The sequence below is a fragment of the Meles meles genome, chromosome X, assembly GCF_922984935.1.
Source record: "Meles meles chromosome X, mMelMel3.1 paternal haplotype, whole genome shotgun sequence".
NCBI classification, from domain to species: Eukaryota; Metazoa; Chordata; class Mammalia; order Carnivora; family Mustelidae; genus Meles; species Meles meles.
Window position 1 is genome coordinate 90964730 of NC_060087.1, and position 17823 is coordinate 90982552.

General features: G+C 34.6%; 1 protein-coding gene across 2 annotated transcripts in view; it reads left to right on the forward strand.

Annotated features, from left to right (window-relative positions):
* Positions 1–17823, forward strand: part of COL4A5 (collagen type IV alpha 5 chain) — a 250423-nt gene that overhangs the window by 180219 nt on the left and 52381 nt on the right. For both annotated transcript variants that reach the window (XM_045995411.1, XM_045995412.1), the window contains exons 30-36: positions 3487–3600; positions 7847–8014; positions 9151–9240; positions 9811–9960; positions 11545–11643; positions 13025–13114; positions 13733–13872. In XM_045995411.1, the coding sequence (XP_045851367.1) occupies positions 3487–3600; positions 7847–8014; positions 9151–9240; positions 9811–9960; positions 11545–11643; positions 13025–13114; positions 13733–13872 (851 nt within the window). The remainder of the gene's footprint in view (positions 1–3486; positions 3601–7846; positions 8015–9150; positions 9241–9810; positions 9961–11544; positions 11644–13024; positions 13115–13732; positions 13873–17823) is intronic.

Genomic DNA, 17823 nt, shown 5'->3' on the forward strand with positions numbered 1-17823 from the left:
ATGTGGGAAACTATAAAGCCCTTATGGCAGAAATCAAACATCCAAACAAATGGGAAGATATTTTGTGATCATAAGTTGGAAGGCTCAGTATTGTTAAGATAACTGTTTTCTCCAGGTTTATTCATAGACTGAACATGTTCCCTAGCAAAACTTGGCAGTATTTTCTTATTCAAAAGTTTATTTAGGAAGGGAAAGGACCTAGAATAGCAAAAATAATCTGAGAAAGTGTACAGAGTTGGAGAATTCATAGTACTTAATTTCCAAACGTAATGTAAAGCCACAGTGATAAAAAATAGTGTGGTATATATGGAGTGGTAGATACGTATAGATCAATGGAACATAATAGGGAGCCCAAGAATAAACCTATACAATTTGACTTTTGACCACGTTGCAAAGGCAATTTCAACAGAAGAATAAGTCTTTTCAACAAATGGCACTAAACCAGTTAGTTGATCATCTGTGTGTAAAATAAAACAGAAGACAAGCCCCAAACCATGCTTCACACCTTGTACAGAAATTAACTCAGAATGGATTATAGACCTAAATGTATAACCTAAAATGATAAACAAGGTTTTGGAACAGAGGCTGGCAAACATGTTCTATAAAGGCCCCAATAGTAAATATTTTCGTTTTTATGGGCCACCTATGGTTTCTGTCATATAATCTTTTTTTTTCTCTTCTTAATAACCTGTAATAATATAGAAACCATTCTTGGCTCACAGGCAGTTCAAAAACATGCCTATAGTCCAGATTTAGCCTGTGGGTAGTACTTTAATTATCCCTTGTTTTTGTCGAAAGCATAGAAGAATCTTTGTGATAGTAGGTTGGGCAGAGTTGTTATATAAAACCCCAAAGAAAAATACATTTAAAAATTGATAAATTAGACTTCATTAACATGAAACTTACTTCCATTTCATTTATCTGGCAAAAGGGACTTATTGTCAGAATATATAAAGAATTCTCAAAGTTTGGGGCACGTGGGTGGCTTAGTTATTTAAGCGTCTGCCTTGGGCTCAGGTCATGATCTCAGAGTCCTGGGATAAAGCCCCGCATCAGGTTCCCTGCTCAGTGGAGAGCCTGCTTCTCCCTCTCTCTTTCCGTCTCCCAATCTCTCACTCTCTCTCTCAAATAAATAAATAAAGTCTTCAAAAAAAAAGAATTCTCAAAAGTTGATAAAAAGGAAACAACCAGATTTAAATTTGGAAATACGGGGAAAAGATGTGAACAGATACTTTACCAGAGAAGATACCTGAAAAGCTAGTAAGTACACATAAAGATTCTCAATATCATCAGTCATCTAGGAAATGTAAGTCAAAACTATGAGATAGCATGTCTTATCCTGTCAGAATAGGCTTCAATAAAGAAGGAAAACTAGCAATACCAAGTGCTGCAAAAGACACAGAGTAACTAGAACTCTCATATATTACTCATTAGTATTCAAATGGTAGAGCCACTTTGAAAAAGAGTTTGGGAGAAAATGTTTGCAAATGGCATATCTGATAAAAGGTTAGTATCCAAAATATATAAAGAACTTACACAACTCAACACCCAAAAAATAAATGATCCAATTAAGAATTGGGCTGAAGACACAGATAGACACATTTTTCCAAAGAAGACATATACATGGCCAACAAGCACATGAAAAATTCCTCAACATCACTCATCACCAGGGAAGTACAGATCAAAACTACAATGACCTATATCACCTTTACACCTGTTGGAATGGCAAAAATCAATAATACAGAAACAACAGGTGTTGGTAAGGATATGGAGAAAGGGAACAACAGAGGTATTGATGGGAATGCAAACTGGTGTAGCCACTGTGGAAAACAGTATGGAGGTCCCTCAAAAGGTTAATTATAGAACTACCCTATGATCCAGCAATTGCAATACTAGGTATTTACCCAAAGAATACAAAAATAACCAATTCCAAGAGATACATGCACCCTGATGTTTATAGAAGCATTATCTACAATAGCCAAATTATGCAAACAGCCCAAGTGTCCATTGACTGATGAATGGATAAAGAAGGAGGGTATGTGTACGATGAAATATTACTTGATGATCAAAAAGAATGAAATCTTGCCATTTGCAATGGCATAGATGGAATTAGAGAGTATTATGCTAAGTGAAATATGTCAGGGAAAGACAACTACCATATGATTTCACTCATACGTGGAATTTAAGAAACAAAATGAAGGAACATAGTGGGGATTAAAAAGAGAGGCAAATCAAGAAACAAATTTTTAGCTATAGAGAACAAACTGCTGATTACCGGAGGGCAGGTGGGTGAGGGGATGGGTGAAATAGGGGATTAGGATTAAGGAGTGCTCAACCAAATGTTGTATGAAAGTGTTGAATCGCTGTATTCTCACCTGAAACTGATATTACACTGTATGTTAACCAATTGGAATTTAAATAAAGACTTAAAAACAAAAGAAAAACAGTTTGGTAATTTCTTAGAAACATACCCTTATCACATGACCCTAGTTACTTATCCAAGAAAAATATGAAACTTCACACAAAAACCTGTAGATCGACGTTCATAGCAGCTTTTTTCATAATCACCAAGAATTGGAAATAGTCCGTTTGTCCTTCAGCAGGTGAATAGATGAACAAATTATGACATGTTTGTACAATGGAATACTATTCATCAATAAAAAGTAACAAAGTACTGATATGTGTTACAGCAACTTGAATGAATCTGAATGCATTATGTTAGGGGAAAGGAGACATACTCAAAAGGCTATATACTGTATAATTGTATTCATATGCCATTCTGGAAAAGGAAGAACTGTAGGATAAAACAGATCAAGCAGTTGACAAGGAATTAGGGTCTGGAAAGGGGTTGATTACAACCAGGTACAAGAAGTCTTTTGGTTTGATTGAACTATATATGTATCTTACATATCTTGATTTTGGTGGTGATTATATGACTATTTACATTTGTCAAAACTCATCAAAGTACATTAGAAAGAGAATTTTAGTATATGTAAACATTTTTTAAAGTAAGGGATAGAAGATAGAAGGACAATGATGTTTCTATGATCAAAAAGGCATTTTACTGATGGTAGGAGAGGCTTTAGCATGTTTATAGGACATGGGCCCAAGTTAGTAAATAGGAAGATGTTAAAGGTTATCTACTTTTTTTTTAATATATTTTAAACTGAGAGATACTGTCCAAGATGATTTGCAAGTATATGAAATGTGTGGTTTGTAATCTTATATACTATTTTGTGAGGTTGATTTTAGGACTGAAGTTGAGTGCTCAGCATAAGTTATATGTCTATAACTTTCTATAACTTTTAATGCATTTCCTGAATCTGTTCTGGGTACTTATACATAACTTTTCTGGCTCAGTGATTAGGTAGTTTTTCAAGATCCCTGCTTAATTTTATGTGCCTTTTCACATAAGTATTGTGGTTCCTAATGACTAGTGACTCGGCTATTTTTTTTAAATATCTAAACCATATTTATTTCTTAAAGGTGATGTTGGGCCAAATGGACAACCTGGGCCAGTGGGACCTCCTGGGCTTCCAGGAATAGGTGTTCAGGGACCACCAGGGCCACCAGGGATTCCTGGACCAGTAGGCCAACCTGGTAAGATTGGAGTAAATAAATGTGCATTTTTGTAGCATTCATTATATAGAAGTTGGCTAGTTCATTAGTACACTACAACCTATGTAACAGTTTTCCAGAAAACAGATTTGAGAGGTAACATGTCTCCTTGTATAATTTTGAAAACTGAAAAAATACAGATCATGGTATAAGAGCTAATTTAATAAAAAAGGAACTAACTTAATCTCAGATACTTTCCCTCCCTGTTCATTTAAAATTGATCTATTAACAAACAATACAGTTTCACAATTGCAGTGTGTTGCCTCAGCATACAATCATTGAGCTAGTCACAGTCTTGGAATCACAAAGCTAAGAACTTCCAGTGCTGATTATTTCAGACCTGAGTAGCTGTACAGAATTAATAGACATCATTCTGAAACCTCTTAACAGTTCTTGGCACATGAGAACTAGACTTAAAAACATTATATCAAAAGTATGTTTTACGCATTCTCATTTCTTTTTTTTTTTTTTACGAAAACAAGCAAGTTGAATTTTCTCCTCTTTCACCCTTAAGTCAGGAGTCACTTTGCAATTCATAAATACTCTAAACTTTTTTATACAGATGCAAAACAAAAACAAGCAAACAAGCAAAAAATATGCAAAACAAGTTTAGCCAGCTTGTGACCTAATAGACAATCATATGATTCTTCTACATTTGTCTGGGAACTTCATTGAGTTTTGTGGATTCTGAGTGATGCTCACTAGGGCCACTCTTAGGCCAGTGTGTTATTGCAAAGCAATGTAATAATTTATAAAGTTAAAACAAATATGGAAAACTTAATCATTCCTTAATTTACTTGAATCTGTCAGATGACTTAAACACACAGTTCAGATGTACATACATTGATTTTGAAACAGTAGAAATACATTTTATGACCTTAAGTAGCAATAAATATTTTGTTAGTTATTATGCTACAAATCTGGAAACACCAGTTAACAATATAAAAAGCCTGGAAAGTAAACGTTATTTTTGCTTATGTTGTTCTTTAAAATTTTGTGTTATGGCCCATTGTTCTTTTTTTCTTTAAGGCCCCTAACATGTCACTACTGACTTAAAAATGAGAAAACTTACGTGTTGCTTTGAACCAGGTTGTTTAAAAGTAGCTGCATCAGCACTCATGAAAAAACCATTCTGTTCAACTGGCATAGCAAAGGGATCTTGAGAAAAAACAATTTTTAAGTTTGGTCATTATAGTCCTGGCCTGCTGTTCCACAAAGATGGCTAAAATGAATTTATCATTCCTGTTATGTTTTGTCATTTCTTTTATTTCCCAAAATTGCATGAGTTTTTGGAAGCATTTTGAATCCTTAAATCACAGCTAAGAAGGAATGAAAAGAAACTACTCTTAACACCAATCTGAACAAAATAAGGATACATTTATTTGTACTTTATGCTTTTTCAAATTTAGCTAATACTCTAGATATTTCATTCATCTAACATTCTCTGTCTTTTTAACTGATAGATGTATAGGTATATAAATTTATACAGTCTAGATAGGATGGACAGTGGAAAAGTAATGGTGTTGAATTTAATCTTATTTCTTTCTTCTGTAAATATATATTTTGCCATAATAATCACTATCTTAACTAATATGGCATGGAATTGGCATGAAAATGTATTGAACGCATGCTTATTAATATAGAAAGATATGTTATCAAATCACAATTTTATTACTACCGGATAGATCACATTTTATATTTAATACTAGCCAAATATATTTACTTTGTATATAAATTTATTTATATCACCAAAGCAGAATATTATCTTAGCCTATTTCAAAAACATTGTAATTTCTGTTCATACATCTCAATGAAAGGGTGATCAGCAAGACTGTTACTAATACCTTGATACCCCTGACTTGCACTGCATGGCTAAAATTCTAACTACCAATTTTTTTTAATACGCTTGTTCAGTATACTTGTTGTGTTTCATTTTGCAATAGAAAACTTAATGCAAAGTATTCTGTATTGAAATCTCTCCAGTATAAAATGTTTGCATTATGGTTTTCAAGCTTTTTTTGCTCCAGTTTTCTGCTGCTTTTTTCACAAACTGGTCCCATTTGGTTGCCAATAAATGTAGAGCATCTATATGCCCCTAATGTTCTTACTCTCTCTATGTATAGCCATATAAGTCCTGTTATTATATAAGGAGATTCAGCAGAGATTTTGAATTTATGTTGACTGTCTTCATTCTTGATCTTAACAGGATGCCTACTTCTGACAGTATTCATGGAAAAGTTCTATGCTGTGAGAAGTACAGCATAATAGCTGTTACTACTACAAATAATAATGAAAAAAATCTTTGCTAGTAATGCAGTTTGTTTAATCATACTCATCTGCTAATAATTATTGAATTTTCTGTACCAAAGCTGTTATTGTATAAAATCAAATTTAGCTTTAAATTCTAACTTATCTTTAGGAGCGTAAGTTCCAAAAGGATTATTCAAAGCAATATAAGGATCAGGGACAAGAGTGTAAAGCTGATCTTTATCAAAAAGCATTACTTTTTGTGACTGTCAATATTTTATTGTCTTTTTATATATATGTATATATACATATATATTTCATTTATAGAATATTGCTATATGAACATCTGAATGAATGCCCAAAATAAGTTCTTTACTCATTATTACTAATACATGGTAGTGGTGAATCAGTATCTAATAACTTCTATTTATAGACTTTTTCGTTCTCATCTTTACATGCTTAGTTTTTTTTCTTAACCTAATCAATCTTTTTGCAACTTGCTTCTGCTTGGGTGGTTCATCTTGCTGCTGAACTATAACTCCTGCCTCTTGAACTTCAGGTCTACCAGGTACTGTAGTTCTTTCTCCAAAGCTGCATCTTAAAGTGACGCTTTTTAAACATGAAAAACAAACAAGATTTGTCCAGGTTTAAGTCTGGTTTTTTCCCATTACTTTGTGGAGCATATTTCAAAGGACAAATGAGTTATCTTGAAAACTCAGCTCTCCAAAAGAAGTTAAGCTATAACAGTAGGCAGTGATTCAGATAGAGTTGTAATAGTGTTCATTATTATGTATCTCATCATATATCACAAATATAATAATGTAAAATATCTCTCCCCTTTCTGTAGTATTTTCAATGAAATGACAGAATTGGAACCATTATGACATGCAAACTAAATGGAATTCTCTAATCTTCAAAGTCAATTTTATTGGTTTAAGGACATGCTGGTATATGACATCAAACAGATCTTAAAATCCCAGCATCTTGCTCTATTATAAAAATAATCACCTCTGAATCTTCAACAATAAAATTAGGTCTTATTGTTGAAGGGACACTTTGGAATGGTCACCTGGCTCAGCCTCCAGCTTCCAGTCAGTTGTATCCCCATTTAACAGATGTAGGTCAACAATATTAAGTGACTCACTAAGTCACATACCTGATGGGAATTGGAGTGGAAACTTATGTTGGTAGAGTAATTCTTTTCCCTGAATATATAATCGTTTTTAATCATCTTGTCTCTTGGAGTAGTTCAGTCTTGCAGAACTTACTGAGGTTAAATATTTTTGCAGTGTCATATTTTTTCTATAAAATCCTGGTTGAAATACTGAGAAACAAAATTTAACAACAAAAACTGATGGTGTAATGTATTGTCAAGATAACATGTAAAATGAAACAAAAATAAAGTTGAAAATGTCCATGTAATGGGCTTATTCAGTAATGGATCATTTTTATGGATTATAGAAATATATCCCAATAATCCATAGTACCTTAGAGTATGCAAATCCAAATGCAGTCAACGGACCAATGTCAAATCACAAAATGCTTGTTACCAGTCTGCATTGGAATTAGAAGAAATTGAGAGTAAGCATTTAGAAACTTATATGGTAATTTGACAATGTAATTGTATTTGTTGAATATAATAACCAAAAGGTAGTCATGTATGACTTCGGCTTTTTATTTTAGTATTTTTTGTAATTTTTATTGTGTTTTATGAAAATATTTGCCCATGGTGGACCAGGAATTAAGAAAATGCTGGGTTTTCACTGGAAATAATTTGAGAAACACTTTCATAGAGAAATATGCTTGAAAATCCTAAAGTTTGATTGTTAGGTCATTTTATATGCATGATACCAAAAGTATCTCTGAATCACTGTTAGGTTTGTTATACACAGGAGTCTGTCACTTGTTTGCTAGAAAAATAATCAGATACAGCTCTTAAAACTGCTTCAAAACGTGTTAATATTGGTGTTGTATTAACTAGGCCTGCGTGGAATACCAGGAGAGAAGGGAGACCCAGGGCCTCCTGGGTTTGATGTTCCAGGACCCCCTGGAGAGAGAGGCAGTCCAGGGTTTCCTGGAGCACCTGGTCCTATGGGACCCCCAGGAACACCAGGGCTTCCAGGAAAAGCAGGTGCCTCTGGATCTCCAGGTACTTCATTTAAAGTTTTCTCTGGTTTTGGATTCAGGAAATTAAAACATATTTAATATGATTCTGATATATTATTCTCTTATACTGTTCTGGATTGACACTGTCCCTTAAGGAAAAGTGTTAAATGTCTTTGCAGGAAACTCACTTTGCTATTTTCATTATGTTTTTCATTGTTTCTTTGTTTGTTTGTTTGTTTGTTTTTGCTGAGATTTCTGGTCACATATTGCTGTATAAAAAATGATCCCACAATTTAATGATTTAATTCAACCTTTTTATTTTGTTCAAGATTTTGTGGGTCAGGAGTTAAGTCGTGATTTGGTAGGGTCATTTATCTCTGATCTACATGGCACCAACTGGAGTGGTTGGGATGAAGGATCTACTTCTAGGATGGTACTTCTCTGACAACTGCGTGTTCCTTGGCCTCTTCAAATGGTCTCTCATTATCCACAATTCTCCTTCACATGGCTTGGGATCCTTACATTCTGGTAAATTCAGGGTAGTTGCTCTCCTTCTAGAGGCAGCTGGCTTCCAAAAGAGAGAATCCCCAAAACCAAAAGCAAGTGTTCTAAGAGTCCCAGGTGAAGGCTGCAAGACTTCTTATGATCTAGCCTTGGGAGTCATACAGTGTCACTTAGTCAAGGGCAAGGAACAGAGTCAGTCCAAATTCAAGGACAGAAGGCTACACAAGGTTGTATATACTGGGAAGTGTGGTGCATTGTGAAGCAATCTTTGGAGATTAGCTACCACAGTGAGTCTTTTTATTTTTATTTTTTGAGAGAGAGAGTGTGAGCCCAGGATTGGGGAGGGGCAGAAGAGGAGGGAACGAGAGAGAATCTTAAGCAAGCTCCACGCCCAGTGCAGAGCCCGCTATGGGCTCAATCTCAGGATTCTGAGATGACCTAAGCCGAAATCAACAGTCGGGTGCTTAACTGACTGAGCTATCCTGGTGCCCCAGAGTCTTTTTATTCATTCATATCAGCAGTAGTAGTTGCTAAAGTTACAGCAGTTGAAAACAGGTAAAACTTAATGCCTTCCTTCCAACACTCAATAGTCTTCCAGTTGACATGTTAAAAGTTATCTTTTATTTTTCCAAGGTCAAGGAAAGGTAAAAGTTAATTATTTTATATTCTTCAAAGGTACCAAAGGTGAAATGGGTATGATGGGACCTCCAGGCCCACCAGGACCTTTGGGAATTCCTGGCAGGAGTGGTGTTCCTGGTATCAAAGGTAATGTTCAGAATTGGCTGGTGATGCATGTGAGAGAAAAAATTAAACATTGTTTTGTGTCAATATAGAATATTTTTGAGTGCTTTAAAATGAGCAATGCTAACTTTTATTTTGTTTCTTTGTGACATGGTATTTTCTAAAAGCTTTTATTTAAATTCTAGTTAGTTAACATAGAGTATAATATTGGTTTCAGGAGTAGAATTCAGTGATTCATCACTTATGTGACATGGCATTTAAGTACACTGTATTTTCGATTTGGTGGCATGCACAGTTTAGATACCATGAAACTTTGCAAATGCTTAGCTCAAAATAATAAAATATAGGAATTGAATTTTTATTTTTTTACAGTTTCTATTATTGTCAAAGAACCCCAGAAAATAGAGGGAGTGTTATTTGAGTGTAAAAATGGTGATGTGAGTTCAAGTTACTCAGGCAATAACCATAGTGCATAAGTGTTTTGGATGGTCAGTGGCTTACTAAATTACAGAATATATGAAAAATCTTTATAGGCATTAATCCTGGAAGGACGAATCTAATCTGTTATGTCCTCCCTGCACATGTTGGTTTTAGGTGATGATGGTTTGCAGGGTCAGCCAGGACCTCCTGGCCCTGTAGGAGAAAAAGGTGGTAAAGGAGAGCCTGGCCTTCCAGGCCCTCCTGGACCAGTGGATCCAGATCTACTGGGCTCAAAAGGAGAGAAGGGGGACCCTGGCTTACCAGGTGAGTAATACATTTATTTGTGAATGTATTTACTGGTATATCTCAAGTTTCATTTTAAATAGCAAGAAAAGTGATTTGTAGTGTAGGAGTCACCAACAAAAGGCACATCCAATTTTTGGTAATGAAAATTTTCACCTGATTTGTATTGTTTCAGTGATCAACTTTTATTTAAGTATTTTCTTTGTAGTTTAATTTGTCACAAACTATGAACTCTTAAAATAAACTTAAGGCAGTCACCTTCAGGCTTTCCAGAAAGCAATATAAGATGTCATTGAGAGAAAAGCATATATAGCCAGAATCACTTGAAAAATTGATTTCAGTGTTTGGGAAATTTGCTGGTCCCTGAATTTTTTTTTCCCTTGAGACCAGATGGGGATGAATAGTACATTGTTGCCCTGCAGTGTTTTGATATACATATATCATACTTGGCTTTTAAATCCAGTTCATTGTTATTTTGCCTTGGCAGAATAAACAAGTATTGGACTAAGAACAGCTGGGCCAGCTCAGCCATGGGAGAGGTTGCTGAAAGTAGGCTTAGGGAGCAACCATGTTACTATAGTTATTTTATTAGAAACAAATAAAATACGGAGTATTACAGACTTTTTAAATTAAAAAAAAACTTTTTTATTTTTATAAAAGTATAACATAACAAGGCATCAAAAATGTAGGTAAGCACAAATTAATAAATAAAGTGATTACAATTCAGTCTATATAGAATAGCCTTTCAGACAACATAGAACTTTATAATTAGCCATGTTTATTTGTAGCTTATAGTAAAGTTTGTGGCTCCTTTTGTCAGCTCATGTGTGCATATGAATATCAGTGGGTGTATGTGTGTACACAGATACTATGTTTACCTATGAGCAGGATTTAGTGGGATTTTTCCTCAAAAAAGAGTTTAAGACATTACTGTGGTTTTGTATGTCATCATAAAAGAGGTAGGGCCACCTAATTTTTTATTATTGTTAAAATGAGATATCTTTCTTGAATTATTCCTTACAAATGTTCTCTTTCAATTATGCCTTCTGTAAAATAGAGGCAGTAATCCATATTATAATACGATTATTAAAGATAGTTGTAGAATCTAAATGATAGCCTAAAGATAATCTTCCCCAGTTCCTTCATTTTACAGTGTAAAAAACTGAGGCCCAAAGAGGAAAATGACTTAGTTACTGAATGATTTGAGTTTCTTTTTTTTTAATTTATTTATTTGACAGACAGAGATCACAAGTAGGTAGAGAGGCAGGCGGAGAGAGAGGAAGGGAAGCAGGCTCCCTGCTGAGCAGAGAGCCTCATGCGGGGCTTGAGCCCAGGACCCTGAGATCATGACCTGAGCCGAAGGCAGAGGCTTTAACCCACTGAGCCACCCAGGCGCCCCAAATGATTTGAGTTTCTTAATCGTAGCTAAATAAAAAGTGGAGGAGTTTAATGTGTCCAGTGCTATTGGCTCCTACTCTGTCAAAATATCATGGGTTCCTATATTTCATTCATAGTTCAGAATTTGGGTTGCTTGCTTTCCCAAAGTATTTTTAGTGGATTAATGATATCAACATAACTTGTCTTCCTTATATTCATCATTGGAAGGTATTCCTGGAGTTCCAGGGCCAAAAGGTTACCAGGGTTTGCCTGGAGACCCAGGGCAACCTGGACTGAGTGGACAACCTGGATTGCCAGGACCATCAGGTAAGGATGACAGACCACCTGTAGCAATTAAATGGCTGATCCTAAATCCTAGGAAAGTAATTATGTATTTATCATGTGTGATGATGTTTTGGATCGGATCATGACAATATGCTTGAGTAGCTACTGAGATGTGGAGCTCTTTTTTAGCAAAAATGTTGCCATTTGGCCCACGTGTCAACTGACAAGGTTTGTAGGATATTTTGCTTTGCTCAGTTTCTTCTTTTTGTGGCAGCGAGGATATATACAGAATGAGAAGTACATCCAAATAAGGTGGTGTGTTTTATTTACATACATGGCAACATGTATCAGTGACGCAGTTATCTGGCAGGTGCTGAAAAATTTACCTTTTTTTAGTTACTGTCAGTCATTAAGCCATGTAAAGATGGCTGCTGATTATATTTTTTAAAGTTTCTAGGGACGAAAATTTCACAATATACCTTGGTAGTCTTTTTCAGCATTAATCACCCTTAGAGTCAACATGGATTTTTTTCTTTTTTTCTTTTTTTTTTTTTTTTTAACATGGATTTTTTTCTTATTTCTAATAAAACTCTTGCTGCTTCTTGAGCCATTTTCTTTTAGTTAGGCCCCAAAGGAATAAAGAGCAGCTGATCTCCATCCTCATAGGAGTCCTTCAGATCAGTTATTCTGCTCTAGAGTCTGTACTACATCGCCTTGATATATAAGTTCCTTTCTATCCTTCACATCTTCTGCATTCTCTTCCCCAAGTTGGAAGTCAGTATGAAAGAAAAAATAAAAGAAAAAATGTTTAAGGCGACATTGTGGTCCTTAGAAAATCCCTATGTGACACCACAGCTCAGGCACCTGAGCTCAAGGAAGAATGTATGAACACAGCAGCCATGACTGTTGGGAGTTAGTACCTCTCCGTCAACCTTTATCTATCCCTGGCCTAATGTACTGGGAGTATATCATAATAGGATACCACTTTCCATTTACCGCTTTCACATAATCAGATGTATGTAGGAAAGCCACTTCTCAATCTCTTAAAAGCAGACCCATTATATTGGATTTATCTGTGGTAAGTACAGTAAGGGTAGTATGCACATAATACGAATAGGACGTCAGGTGATTGGAGTTGTTTTAGGGCAAGAAACAAGGTGTCCTGGTAAAATTTTCACATTTTAAAAACTGATTTGTATTAGGAGACCTCTGTTACTATGTTTATATTGTAATATGTCCCTATGGAGATTTCTTAGGTACCTCTTGCCTGTTTTATGCTGAGTTAGATCTGTGGAACTTAATCATTTATTAAGGTTTCATCCAGCTAATCCCAGGCTTACATTATAATTACAACCCACTCCAAGAAACCAGGCAACCTCAATATTGCTGACTTGTCTTAATGTAATCAATTTAACTTTTCTAGGTCCCAAAGGTAGCCCTGGTCTTCCTGGGAATCCAGGACTTACAGGACCTCCTGGACTTAAAGGAAGCATAGGTGATATGGGTTTTCCAGGTGAGTGATGAAAGTCTCCCAAATATTTAATCCCATTAATGGCAGATGGTTCATTCTCTTTGTTATTAAAATAGAGACTGTTGTTGATAGAATCAAACTGAGACAGTAATAGAGGTAATCAGTGGATAGAGTTCTCTCATCACACAAATATTTGAAATGGGATTTAAGGGACAGAGTTTTAGAAACCTTAAGAGTAAGGATCCACAAATATGTATATTTTCTCTCACTGTACCCCTTTCTCTTAAACTTCCTTCAAAAATAGTCTTTTAAATAATCCTGGTTGTAAAAGATTATTATATAATTCAGAATTTGCAGAGTTCTTTTTAAAAAACTTTTTCCCTGGGGCACCTGGGTGGCTCAGTGGGTTAAGCCGCTGCCTTCGGCTCAGGTCATGATCTCAGGGTCCTGGGATCGAGTCCCGCATCGGGCTCTCTGCTCAGCAGGGGGCCTGCTTCCCTCTCTCTCTCTGCCTGCCTCTCTGCCTACTTGTGATCTCTTTCTGTCAAGTAAATAAATAAAATCTTTAAAAAAAAACTTTTTCCCTTAGTCATAAGTGTCATAGATATGCCATGAATAAAGCATATTTTGTAAAAAATGCATATTAAATATTTTCAATAGGCCCTCAGGGTGTGAAAGGGTCTCCTGGACCTCCTGGAGTTCCTGGACAACCTGGATCCCCAGGATTACCTGGACAGAAAGGAGAAAAAGGTGATCCTGGTGTTTCAGGCATTGGTCTTCCTGGTCTTCCTGGCCCAAAGGTAATTCTACTCTAGGCATATTCCTGAGCAGATACGATTTTTTAAAAAATACTGTGCTCATTCCTAATTCTTCATTAAACAAACTATACAGTTGACATGGTATATTCTGAAAATTCATTCCTCCTGCTTTCTCTTAAGTTGTAAGGGTTTTAGAGTTTGTAGCCAATCACAAAAAGGTGTGTGGGGGGAAACATTCTGATTTCTTTGTTTTCCCTCTATCTGAATCTCTGAGTGTAATTTGGTAAACCAAAGGTGTATTCCTGCCTAGCTTTGGTTTTCTTTTCCCATCTTAGTGGAGGAATGTTGATCTATATCCTAATATTATTATTAACTAATATGAAGAGACTTATAGACAAAGTAACTCATGCAAATAATGAAATGCCATAGTATTCCTAATGGCATATGAGAGATAGTGCACTTGAAACAGTTTTACATGTCTCTCCATGCACCTAGTCAGTGTGAACACTTTGGTAGTGTTTCTCAATCAAATTTAGAACATATCTTAGAATCATTAGACTCAATGAATATTTGATAGCTCCTTAATTCCATGTAAAAATGTAATAATTCCTACTGATTTGTGGAAGTACTCTTTAGTGAAGATTCATCAATTGTCTATTATATATATTGCAAATATTTTCTCCTGGTTAATCATTTGTCTCACAATACTGTTTAATCATTCAGACAGACCACAAAGCTAGGAAATATTAAGAAAAGAATGGTGTTACTAACCTTCCATGGAATTAATGAAAATTCCTACTGAGATAAGAATGTACTGAATAATGTGTTTTTTTTCCTTTTAAGCTGTCCTTTTTAATTTTAATTTAAAAAAATTTTAATGTTAATTCCAGTATAATTAACACACAATGTTATATTAGTTTCAGGTGTGCAATTTAGTGATTCAGTACTTCCATATACCACCTGCTGCTCATCACAGCAAGTGCCCTCCTTGATCCCCATCACCTATTTAACCCATCCCTCCACCCACCTTTCCTCTGGTAACCATCAGTGTGTTCTCTATAGTTAAGAGTCTGTTTCTTGTTTTGTCTCTCTTTTTTGTTGTTGCTCAATGATTTAACTTATGAAATTTGAATGTTTTAAAGATAATTTCTTTTTAATAGTATACAAAAAATTTTAGTTTGATTGCATAGTGAATCAACTTATAGTAAGAGATAATCAAGAGAAAGTTCTGCATATTAACTTCAAATTAACAGTGTAAAGTCTATTGAAATGATGCTGAATATTTTCTCTTCTATTTAAATTTTACCAGTAGTACATGACTACATTAAAAAATGATAATACAGACATATCAAGGGTAAAAGTGAAAATCCCTTTAATAACATATCTTCTTTATTCCATTCCCTTACCTGTAGAGATCCACTGATAATAATATGTAGATTTGAATCCCTTGCCATACATATTTTATGTATATATACAAAATTTTGGGTTTTCTACATGTATTATATATGCATAGAGTCATAGAATACACACTACTCTGTATTTGCTTTATTGCTTATATTTTTTGATCTTTCTTTTTTACTATGTCTTAGACAATTTTCTTTGTCACTGTACGTTTTTTTATTATGTTCAGTTAGCCAGCATATAGTACATCGTTAGTTTTTTTTTTTTTTTCATCGTTAGTTTTTGATGTAGTGTTCAACAGTTCATTAGTTGGGTATAACACCCCGTGCTCATCACAACACTGTACATTATTTTTCATAGTTGCGTGATATTCTGTTCTAATTAATATCATAATGAATATTCTTAAACATATCTGTGGACACATGTATAATTATTTATTCTATATAGATTCCTAAAAGTGAAATATCCAGATCAAAAGGTAAGTTCATTTAGGTTTTTGTCTTTTAAAGTTTTTATATTAATAGTAACCAACTTGGTTTTAAAAATCAACCAGTATGAAACAACGTAAAATGAAAAGTATTCTGTCCACACATTTACATACCTTAAATTCATAGTTCTTCCCTAACCACTTTTAGTATTTGTCTACAGAAGATATTTTATTTGTATATAAACATGAACATATTTTAGATATTTCATCAATTTTAAGACTCAGGTTTTTTTATATGTAAAATCTCTGATATTGAGGTGCATCTTAGAATGGAAAGCATCTTACAACTATGGAAGCATTTTCCCTCAGTTACTAATTCACAAAATGATGCTGCATCTACCAAATGTAGATATCTTATGTTTTTATTTACACATATAAAGTCATACTACATATCTGGTCTGGACCCAGCTATCATAACTTAGGAAGTCTTAGCAAACTTTATCAGCCCATTAATTAATGCCTCATTCATTTTCATAATTATATAGTATTTTGTGTATGGATTGACCATAAATAGTTTAACCTATTATGAACACTGTGTTGTTTCTGTATTTTCATGATTACAAATATATGTTGCTCTGAAGATTCTTACCCATATCTTACATACATATGTAAGATACATATCTTACATACATATCTTAATATTATTAATATTAATATTGCCATAGAATAAATTCTAAGTAGAGTTGCTGGAACCTCTCATATATGTACCTTTTTAATATTGATAATTACTAATTTTTCTCTTAAATATCTCTGCTGCTTCATAATATCATCAGTATAAGAAATTTTCTATTTTGTCCTCATTTTACAAATATTGGATATTATTAATCATTCAAATTTTGTCAGTCTAATGGGTGAAAAGTAGAGTATCATTGTTTAAATGTAATTTTCCTAATCATGAATGAGGTTTCTTATGCTTATATCTCCTCTACAAATTGTCTTTTCATACTCTTGCCTCATTTTTAGGAGGGGATTTGGTTGTGTATTTCCAGTTTTTTTAAGAGAGTTTGAATAATTTGCCTAAGTTTACTCAGTTAAAACTTAGTAGGATCAGAGGTGCCTGGGTGGCTCAGTGGATTAAGCCGCTGCCTTCGGCTCAGGTCATGATCTCAGGGTCCTGGGATCAAGCCCCGCATCAGGCTCTCTGCTCCGCAGGGAGCCTGCTTCCTTCTCTCTCTCTGTCTGCCTCTCTGCCTACTTGTGATCTCTCTCTCTGTCAAATAAATAAAATCTTTAAAAAAAAAACTTAGTAGGATCAGACCTTACATTTTGGTCATTTTTTAAAAATTTTTAGAAATTTTTTATTTTTTCCTTTCTCAATTTTATTTCATTTTTTTACTGTTCCAAGATTCATTGTTTATGCACCACACCCAGTGTATTTTATATCAATTTATAGAAGTACTTCATAAAGATGTATCTATTGTCTATTATATCTGTTGTTTTCTCCCAGTGAGTCATTTGTTTGTCTTAAAACCCTGGTTGCTGTGCACTTATCATGTAGCATACAAAATTTTTACATGGGCAAATATTGTTTATTCATTCATTCAAAATGTACCTAATAAGTGTGTGAGGTGAGGCGCCAGGTACCATTTTAGGTGTTTAGGTGCTAGAGATAGAAAATGAATGAAACAAACTTACTGCCTGTGCAGAGCTTGCATCTAGTCAATAAAATAAATATGTTTATAGTGTGTTAGAAGGTATGGCAAAAGTTAAGTGAGGCTTGGGGATAGGAATTGCTGAGAATTGTTATATTTTGAAATAGAGTAGTAAGAGAAAGCTGCTCTGAACACAGTTGATCTAGTGACATGCAGTGCGGAAATGAGTCATTCAAGCACCCTAAGGTGGGAGAGCATACCTGATATGTCTGAAGAACATAAGGGTGGCTAGTGTGGATTAAGCAGAATTAGGTCAAACAACGTAAGAGATGAGATCAGGTTAGTAATGGGAGATAGATTATCTAGAGCCTTATAGATAATAGAAAGGGATTTTACTCCTGAGTGAAATGGGGAGTGACTGGAAGGAGTAACATGATTATACTTGAATTTGGGAATATATCATAGCTCCTATTTTGGAACTAGATCATAGAGGAATAAGGATGAAAACAGTGA